Source organism: Crocuta crocuta, unplaced genomic scaffold (assembly GCF_008692635.1).
Source record: "Crocuta crocuta isolate KB4526 unplaced genomic scaffold, BGI_CrCroc_1.0 scaffold77, whole genome shotgun sequence".
Lineage (NCBI taxonomy): Eukaryota > Metazoa > Chordata > Mammalia > Carnivora > Hyaenidae > Crocuta > Crocuta crocuta.
In genome coordinates, this window is record NW_027532172.1 from 1175027 (window position 1) to 1184883 (window position 9857).

At 53.8% G+C, this 9857-nt stretch overlaps 1 protein-coding gene across 1 annotated transcript in view; it reads left to right on the forward strand.

The window, feature by feature from the left end:
• The window catches only part of NIBAN3 (niban apoptosis regulator 3), a 15236-nt gene extending 7087 nt beyond the window's left edge, over positions 1–8149 (forward strand). The window contains exons 8-16 of the mRNA XM_077776934.1: positions 176–225; positions 301–413; positions 969–1159; positions 2251–2409; positions 3419–3535; positions 3622–3729; positions 4556–4667; positions 6307–6390; positions 7903–8149. Of these exons, the coding sequence (XP_077633060.1) occupies positions 176–225; positions 301–413; positions 969–1159; positions 2251–2409; positions 3419–3535; positions 3622–3729; positions 4556–4667; positions 6307–6390; positions 7903–8048 (1080 nt within the window). The 3' untranslated portion in view covers positions 8049–8149. The remainder of the gene's footprint in view (positions 1–175; positions 226–300; positions 414–968; positions 1160–2250; positions 2410–3418; positions 3536–3621; positions 3730–4555; positions 4668–6306; positions 6391–7902) is intronic.
• The last annotated feature ends 1708 nt before the right edge of the window (positions 8150–9857 follow it).

The window sequence follows — 9857 nt, forward strand, 5'->3', positions numbered from 1 at the left end:
GGGGGGCGTCCCGGGGGGGGGGGCCCATCTTCTCTCTCCCCGCGACTGTCCCCTAAACTCTCTCCGCGTCTCTCTGGGTCTCCGTCCCGGTCTCTCTCTCCCCGCATCCCCGCCCCTTCTCGGCTCGCTGTCGCGCCTCTGGCCCGTGTGCGGTCCCCTTGGCTGGTCCCGGCAGCTCCTCGACGCAGTCCACGCCGCCGTCCTGGCCGGGGCCGCCGCCGGCCTCCGCGCCTCCCAGCCGGAAAAGGACGAGCTGCTCGCCGCCCTGGAGANCCCCCGGGCCGGGCCCGCCGCCGCCCCCCGCGCCTTCCAGCCGGAAAAGGACGAGCTGCTCGCCGCCCTGGAGAAAACCATCCGCCCAGACGTGGACCAGATTCTGCAGCTGCGGGCGCGCGTGGCGGGGAGGCTGCGCGGTGAGGCCTGGGGGCGGGGCCTGGGAGGGCGTGGGGGTTGGGGGGCGGGGCCAGGAGGGGCGGGGCCAGGGCCCCGGCNGAAAAAGAAAGGGCGGGGCCTCGGGGGCGGGATACGAGTTGGAGTGTGGGCGTGGCCTTGAGGCCCGGGCTGGAGGAAGCGAGACAAGGGCGGGGTCAGGAGCTAAGCCAAGGTCGGGGCCGTGGATAGGATAGACAGCGGGCTAGGGATGGAGCGAATGACATCCAGTCGGGAGAGGAGTGGAGGCGCAGGCAGTGGCAGACCTGACCCGGGTTATCCCGGTCAGATGGCGGAGGCTCCGACTCTGCTCAGTGACAAAGACAAGCGGGTTGGAATCCAGACTCTGCTGGTCGGGCGCACGGCTTTGAGCTCATTGCTGCCACACTCATGGCCTCAGTTTTCTCATGTGTAAAATGGTAGAAGGGGGTGCTCAGGGTCTGAGCTCCTGTCCTCCGCGTGCTGAGCTCCGGGCCGCCTCCTCCCTCTTTCCGGAGCACCTTGCAGAGGAGACCCAGGCTAGTGTCTTGCCCTTCCAGGCGAGGTTGAGGGCGCCCTGGAATCCTGCCTGCGCGAGAGGGTGGACACACAGCTGTCCCGGGTCACACGGAGGCTGCAGAGCACCGTGGCAGCTGTGCTCTCAGCAGTGCAGGCGCTCCTCACCCAGGGCATGGACCGCCTATCGCGCCACCTGCGCGGGAGCCCCTCCAGCACGCGGTTGCGCAAGGAGGTGAGCCTCAGGGGGTGGCGTTCATCCCACGGACATGCAGTGTGTTAACTTTCCGGAAGAGTCCTGTGAACTCTTTTATCTTTCTGTTTGAAAACCTCTCTTGAAAACCTTTTCTGAACTCTGTCCTGGGTGCTTTTTACATACTGTAGACCACCATGCTGTGGTCGTTGGGGGCACAGTTTAAAACACGGCTGGGACAGGAGTAAAATGACAAGAGTAGCATTTTAGCAGCCTGAGTCTGGAATCACCTACCCTCAAATCCCTCCTCTTCCCATTTCTATGTTTAGCCAAGGCGCACCCCATCCCCTAAGCCGGTGACTTCTGCTTCATGCAGATCACCTCAGGTCTTCTGATATTAAATGAGCACCTACTAAATGCCAGGAAAACGTCAACTCATTAAGCTTCCATTTCACAATCACTTCCTCTAGGAACTTTCCCTGCTCTCTTTCTGCATCTACTGCTACCTGTGCTTTCTTCCTCACAGACATACTTATACCCCTCTCCAGTTGTTTGTCAATAGTTTATCTTCCCCAACTTTTTTAAAAAAAATTTTAATGCTTTATTCATTTCTGAGAGAGAGAGAGACAGCGTGAGCAGGGGAGGATCAGAGAGAGAGGGAGACACAGAATCCAAAGCAGGCTCCAGGCTCTGAGCTGTCAGCACAGAGCCTGACACAGGGCTCGAACCCACGACCGTGAGATCATGACCTGAGCTGAAGTCGGACGCTTAACCGACTGAGCCACCCAGGCGCCCCTATCTTCCCCAACTTTTCTGTGAGCTCCTTGAGGGCAAAGACCGTATTGGATTACTCCGTTTCTGTGGCCCCAGAGCCAAGGACTGGTGTGACAAGGGCTGGTGTGCCTATTTCTCCTCAGTCATGCCAGCACTGTGTGTTATCCATTTTTTTCAGGTTTTACTATTTTATGTCAACCCTGCCATACCTGTTACCTTTATTATGCATTTTGGGGGTAATGACTGAGGTGGGATGTGTTTCCATTTGTATCTCTCTTACTGGGAATTGGCTGTGAGAGCTTTGCCCCTGCTTTCCCATCAACTGGTGTTTTTCTCACCTGACTGGCACTGGGGCACAGGTTTACTCATTTGGGGAGATGCCCTGGGACGCGGAGCTGATGCAGACCTGCTACCGTGAGGCTGAGCGAAGCCAGAGGCGCCTGGGGCAGCTGGTGGTGCCATTTGGCTTCTTTGGCACACGAAGCCTGGTATTTGGGGCCCAGGATCTTGCACAGCAGGTGAGGGCGAGTGGGGGGGGGGCTGCGGGGAGGAAAGGCAAGATCAGCGGCCTGCGAGGAGCAGGTGCCAAGTGTGTGCTGGGGAGACGATGATGACTGACAGGCCTGCAGACCACCTCGGGAAGACGAGGTGCTCTGGGAGCTCCGAAGGGGCCCTTGGTTCATCTCCAGGCTTAGGAGGACCCCCCGGGAGGAGAGGACTTGCCAACTGAAGCAGCAGTGGGAGGAATGGGGTGGAATTTGTCCTGGGTCGGGGAACAGCACTGGCAGGTGAGGGAGTTTGTCTGCGTTTGGGAGAAATGAAGCCATTTAGAGACATTGGGCTGTAGGTTTCTAGTGAGAGCAGCAAGGTGGGAGATTTGCCAGCAAGGTGGAGGGGCAGACGGGTCAGGGACTTAAGTGTGGGATTAAGGGGCCAGGCTCTGTCCTGAGGCCAATGGGGAGCCACAGCAGGTGTGTGAGCAGGGGAGGGGCATGACCAGATTCAAGATTTAGGGAACCCTACCTGCTGTGGAGAAGAGGGAGCTGTCGGGAGCAGGAATAGAGGAGGCAGAAAGGAGGCCTGAACCACGATGGGTACTGTTGGTGGAGAGAAGTGGCGTGTGTTTGAAAGCCAAAAGGATAGGACCTGCTAATGGACATGGTGAGTGAAGGAGACAGGGATGGAGAAGACCAAGTGCTGCCTGGTTCAGTTGTCCAAGTTGTGCACTGCACAAGAGCACTCAGCTAAGGAGGCAGAACTCTGACCAGCTCTCTGCTCCCCACACTGAGCACCGAGGCACCATCCTCCCTCCAGGGGGAGGGCATTTTCTGCTAGATTACACATAGGTCCCGCTGACTGGATGACTCCCTAGTCCTGTGAGGAAGGGGACGCTGTTTCTTGAGATAAGAAGGAGGTTGGGGGACATCGGGTCAGTCTGGATGCTGAGAAAGGCCAGCCAGGTAGGCACAGGGCCCGGTCAGCCAGAGCATGGGTTCCCCAGGGTAATAGCAGTCACTCTTCCCGCAGCTTACGGCTGACGCCGTGGCCACCTTCCTACAGCTGGCGGACCAGTGTCTGACCGCAGCCCTGGACTGTGCCCAGGCTGCCCAGCAGCTGGAGAAAGTCAGGGGGCGAGTGCTGAAGGTGAGGTCCCTCGGGCGGGTGTGGCAGACGGCGGGGAGCCTGGGCGTCCTACGGCCGCTGGACCGGCTGCTGCGTGTGCCCCGCAGAAATTCCAGTCGGACAGCAGCTCAGCACAGAGGAGCTTCATCCGCGGATGGGCGCTCTGCGTCTTCTTGCCCTTCGTGCTGAGCCAGCTGAAGTCGAGCTGCAGAGCGGTGAGTGACGGGGTGCACGCATGCAGGGCCCAGGGGACAGCCACGTGCCTGCGTCTTTCTACAAAAGGGGGTCCAGTGCCCTCTCCCTCAGAGTCACCGTGGCAACAAGAGACGGTTGTTCCCTGAGCCCCGTGGTGGGGTTGGATGGCTCTTCTGGGTCCCCGCAGTGCTCTCTGCTTCTCCCCTGACAGTGCTCAGTGTCTGCCGTTTGAGAGCTGGGGTGGGGACCCAAGCACTGTATCTCAGGCTTCGGAGAAGGGAGACATAGGCTTTGGAGAAATGAGGAGGCAGAGAGGGAGTGTGTGTGTGTCGGCGGGGGTTGGGGGGGGTTGCCAGGTGGTCAGGGAGGCTCTAACTGAGTGTGACATTGAGAAGCAGTGAACAGACGGCATGAGCCGTGTCCTGGGGAAGTGTGGTCCAGGCAGACGGCACAGCATGTGCAAAGTCCCTGAGGTAGGACCTGCCTAATACGTCGGAGGCGAGTGTGGCTGGTGCTCAGTGAGTGAGGGGGTTGGAAGGCGGTGAGAGAGAAGGTCACAGGGGCCCAGTCACATGGGGACACCAGGCAGGGGTGTGCCTCAGGCGCTAACAAGATCCTCTAGAAGAAGTAGTTGGACACAGGGGCTTGGCTAACAGAGAGACCTTCGCGATTCCCATTGAGATGTGCTGCGCTGCATTTCATCGGTTCCCACAGCCACCTGAGGGCATAGGGATCCAGGAGTCCATTTTAAAGATGAGGAAACTCAGTCCCAGGGTCCCCCAGCTAATCAAGGTCAAGGTTGCAGCCCTCCCCTCCAGCCCAGCCCCTCACCCAGCTCGGTTCCAGGAGCTGCCCGAGTTCGAAGGGGAGGTCCTTGCCGTGGGTAGCCCGGCCCTGACTGTCCAAGGCATCTATGAAGACCTTGTTCGGGGGATTCTGCTGCAAAGGATTGATGGAGGTGAGCCCCATTCCTCTACGGCTCAAGGAAGCCTGGGGACCCCTGGCTGTGTATACCACGCATCCTAGGTTCCCCATCACCTCTTACTTCCTGTGAACATGAGCCCTTTGGCTGAATGTTATGCCTGGGACAGATGGAGACTTCAGTGAGCGAGTCTTGGAGGGGCAGTGATGGGGCTTCCCTAAAGGAGGGGGCATTGGAGCAAGGGCTCTAAGGGGTGTGTAGGAGTTCTCAGAATGAGGAGAAGGAGGCAAAATTCAGAAACGGAGGGCAGACACATTTACATTTTTTCATTCAGCGACCACTCCCTGGTTTTTTCTGGGCCGGCGTCAACGCCCCGAGAGTCCTTGGATCTTCTGGGCTGGGAGGTGGCTCCAGAACCATCTCTTCCCCTTTTGCTTCTTCAGTTTGCTCGTGACCCGCTGCCTGTGACCGCAGAGAAGTGTGGGCGGATGAGCCATGTGACGTTTGGGGAATGTCATGGCATCCACAGGGCTGATCCAGAGGACAGGAAGGGGAATGGAAGGAGAGGAGCTGGAGGGTGCCGGGGCGGGTGTGCAGGGCCTTGAATAACAGCCAGAGGTGGGTAGGCTTTACTGGGGAGGCAATAGGGAGCCATGGAGGGTGTGTGAGCACGGGGCAACATTGACCAGACTGGAAGTCAGGGAGGAGGCTGAGGGCACAGTCCTAGAGGCAAATGATAGACTGAAGGGGCAGCGAACGAGGGGATACAGCCTGGGTGTGAAGCTGAGGTGGGAGACTGCGGTTGCCGGGCTGAATGTCCAGTGCACAAGAGAGGCCCCAACACTGGGAATGGAGTGTACAGGAAGCAGTGGAGTTCTGAAGAGCCTGGATCTGAAGGCCACCATCAGGAAGTAGGGGCACAGAAGGGTCAGTGGGAGAGGTGGGAGGAACCCAAAGACAGAAGGGTTCTGGGAGCCAGGCAGTGAGGCCGAGGATGTCCTTGGCCTTTGGGCCTCCAAACAAAAAGAACTAAGTTCCCTTAGAAAAGGGGCGTTTTAAATGGAAGAAGGGTGGGGCGCCTGGGTGGCTCAGTCAGTTAAGTGGTTAAGCATCCGACTTTGGCTCAGGTCATGATCTCACAGTTCATGGGTTCGAGCCCCACGTCGGGCTCTGTGCTGACAGCTCAGAGCCTGGAGCCTGCTTTCGATTCTATGTCTCCCTCTCTCTCTGACCCTCCCCCACCTGTGCTCTGACTCAAAAAAAAAAAAAAACCACAAAAAAACAAAAAAACAAACCTATAAAAGAAATTTAAAAAAATAAATGGAAGAAGGTTACTCCCTAATTGGAAAAAAAAATCCAGAAACAGGTGACCTCAGAGAGTCTCTGTTCCTAGATTCAGTAATTGATCCTTAATTGGTGTTCCATCCTTAATTGACTTGTCATGTCTGCTTGGAGTGCTGTGTTGGCCGGTAGGGTTGGTAGGGGGCTCAGTGAAGAAGCCGGGATCGGCTAGCAATGTCTGCCATAGTCACCGGTTCTGAGAGAGGCTTATTTGAGCCACCTGTTTTGGGTTCCTGGTTGAGACATTGCCTCCCATCCTTTGCCCTCTTGTGGCCTCTCTGAGAGACTGCATGGGAATCCTCGCCTGGGTCCAAAGGTTTATCTCTTGCTTTAGAACTGAAAAAGGCCCTTGGTGTCAGTGACGTGTCCTGTGCTCTGGATGGCTGCTCAGAGGCCCCATGGGACCACACAGGAGCAGGTGAGGATCTCAACGGCTCTTGGGCCAGGCCAGTAAATTGTTGGGGGCTGGGGGCCCTGGCATGGGACATAAGGGATGGTTGTTAAGTGTGGACTGCTGAATGGAACAGCATATACCTTATCTCCTGACCCGGCCAGGTTGGCCAAGGTCATGGTAGACAAGGGCAGTGGGAGCCACAGTGTTTGTCTGAGCCACAGAGGTGCCCTCTGACGTGCGCATGAATTTGCGTCCTGTCTCATATTGCCAGGACGCTGAAGCTACCGGTTCCCCACACTGCAAGGGCAGAGTGTGGTCATGGGAGCCTGGGGTACAGCATGAGCCAGGGCTGCTCTGGGAGAGGGGTACAGGGAGCCACGCTCAGTGCCGGGGCAGCCTGACCGCCTACTGCAGGATCCTACAGCGAGCTTTTTGTTGGAGCTGTAAAGGGATGTCGGGCTGAGGCTGACACCGCTGCGGGGGTGCAGGGGTCCTCAGCTCCAGCTGTGAGATGGAAATGTGTCATGGGGACTTCCCTGAAATGGGGCAGAAAACAACCGGACCAACTAGAAGCAGACCAGCGCGCAGGGCAGCTATAATCTGGATGTTCGGCACCCAGGACAGGTACAGGGATTCCAGAATGGCTCACAGCTCGACTCCCTTGAGTATTACTGTTGCTAGAGCCTTAGGAACCCACCCAGCTAAGCAGCTCCCACATTTTTCACCCACAGAAACCCTGAAGTCATGTGTGTCATGTTTAGCTGCTAACTTTAGGGAGTCACTTGTTACACAGCAGTAGCTAACTAATACACTAACATGCCACTGATCTGGGGGTGGCATTCCATAGTCGATCCCTGTAGATAAACTGATGAACATTCACACATGCTGGGGTAAATGGAGATTAAAGAGTCATAGAAAGACTTCTGGGTGTCACAATATTTGGGGATTTGCAATTGAGGATAAGGTCTTGGGGACGGGCCCCTTAATGTTTTTAACCAGAATCTAACAAGTGATGGTTATTTTGCTTCTAGTCTTTTGAACTAACCGTTATTGCTACAGGGAATGACCTTGTACATACTTTCCAGGCAAGGGCAGGTCTCTGGGTAAATCCCCCAATAGGAAATCTCAGGGTTTAGAGCACTTGTGTTTGTTATTTCAACAGCGGTCTCCAGAGCACTCTCCACCTGGGTGATCCCACCTGGTGCCCCTCACCTGTGTGCAGGTGGCCCATCTCCTGATTACCTGCTATCAGTTGACTCAGGGTTTCTCAGATCTTCTGAGTGAATAACGGCATCTTGGCATCGTCTTAATGAACACGTCTTATTGGAGAGGAGATTAAGCATCTTTTCATGTGTTTATGAGCTGTTTTTAGCTTCTTTTCTGTGAAACTTTGTTCCCCTCCTTGGCCCATTTATCTTCTGGGTGCTTATAATTTTCTGCTAAGTTTCTTTTGCTAGGCTTCCATTTACTGAGCATTTATTATGTGCCAGGCATTTGATGTGTTTTATCATCCTTATGACACTTTCTATCTTACAGATGAGGAAACTGAGGCCCAGAGAGGGACTTGCTCTAGGCAACCAGGCTCTGGTGCCCAGGTCCAGCCACCCTGCTCACTGCCTCCCCCAGGAACATCTGCAGCTTCGTCTCAACCACATCTATCCTCATTCCCATTGGACAAATAAGTCAAAGCATACGCACCATTTCAAGGCTTTTATTTTTATTTTATTATTATTTAAAAATTTTTTAATGTTTATTCATTTTTGAGAGAGACCATGAGTGGGGGCGAGGTAGGGAGAGAGAGACAGATACAGAAACCGAAGCAGGCTCCAGGTTCTGAGCGGTCAGCCCCGAGCCCAACACGGGGCTCGAACTCACGAACTGCGATATCATGACCTGAGCAGCAGAAGTCTGATGCTTAACCGCTTAACCGACTAAACCACCCAGGCGCCCCTCAAGGCTTTTAATTCCTCTCCAGAAAAGCTGTGTTTCTTTGCCCTCCCACCAGCAGCATTTGTGCGTAGGCTCTATATCCTTTCCAAACACGAGGAATTTTCATAAAAGAAAAAAAGTCAGTTGGAGGGATGTACACATTTCATTGTTTTATTTTGAATTTCTTTAATGATTAAATTGAACCTAAAAAGAGGTTTATTGGCCATTTTTATGTTTGTGCCTTTTTTTTTTTTAAGTGAATCGCCCGTTTGTGGTTTTCACCTATTTTTCTCTTTGGTAGATTTTTTTTCTTATTGATCCCTAATAACTCTTTGTATATTGAAGCTATTAGTGGTTTGCTATACAGATTACAGGTTTTTGTTTTTATTGTTTGTTTTTTGTTTTTTTTAAATTCTCAGCGTGCTAGAGACCTTTTGGATTTATTTGCTCCAAATCTTAACTCGGTATCAAGTTTCTCAGCTGAGAGTGAAGCATTACTGAGTTCCCTCTGCCTGCCAGAGAAGTCATCCATCTACTGCCGGTTGGCAGCTTCTCAGTATCACAAGCCTCACAGCTGCTTCCGGACCAGGTTCCGGAGGGATTTCCCCACGGTCTTTCTTGGTTCAGCTTTCAGAGGGGGATTTGCATGCTCCATGGAGATGGTCCCCTCCCATTCCGCCCTGGAATTTTCAGCCTCCCCAAAGAGAGTTTTCTGACGTTTACCCTCCAACTCAACCTTCTGAGATACCATTTGTGCTTCACAGCCTTGTACAGCTGTTGTTTTTAAACCCGGGATGTGATGTTAATTCTGCCAAATTGGAGCAACCAGAACTTATCATCCTGCCCTCTTCGAGAAAAGTACTATTTGGTTTGGGATCTAAAACCTTCCAGTCTTTTCTCAGGTTGTCAGGGTATGGGACGCATCTTGCCACTCTGTTTTTCCGACTCGATGTGAATGATCTCTCCTTGCCGGGTTCATAGACTGCAAAATTGTGTTTGCCATTTTATTGCGGAACGTTTCAAACCTACCCCCAAAGCCAAGCCCCCAGTGCGCCACTGCTGGGGTTCCTCCACTCGCCCCCTCACCCCCTTCGTCAATCATGTAACCAGTGAAGTTGAGGTTGCACTTCCAAAACATTCAGCTAAAAACTGAACTTGCACAGATGATCGTTGTAGAAAAACCTGGAGAGCAGAAGAAAGGAGAGAAAATGAATCTGGAAAAGAATGCACAAGCCGCGGATAGGGAGGAGGAAGCGCAAACGTCACGTGACTCTGCTAGCCGCACTGGGAGATTTGAGGCTTTTGGGGTCAAGCCCACCGCCTGGCTTACCTGCTGTCCCTAGAGTACAAAGACACACTACTTGTGCCCTGAATTTCACTTAAAAATACTGAATCTTCTCCTTCCCACCACCATACTAATGAATGGACACCTGAGCACCCTTCATAAAACTTAATTTTTAAGAATGACACGGATTATATGGAAACCAAGTTGACAATAAACTAAGAAAAAAAAAAAGAATGACACAGAAACAAGCAATTGAAAAGTACACTCTGACGGGCGC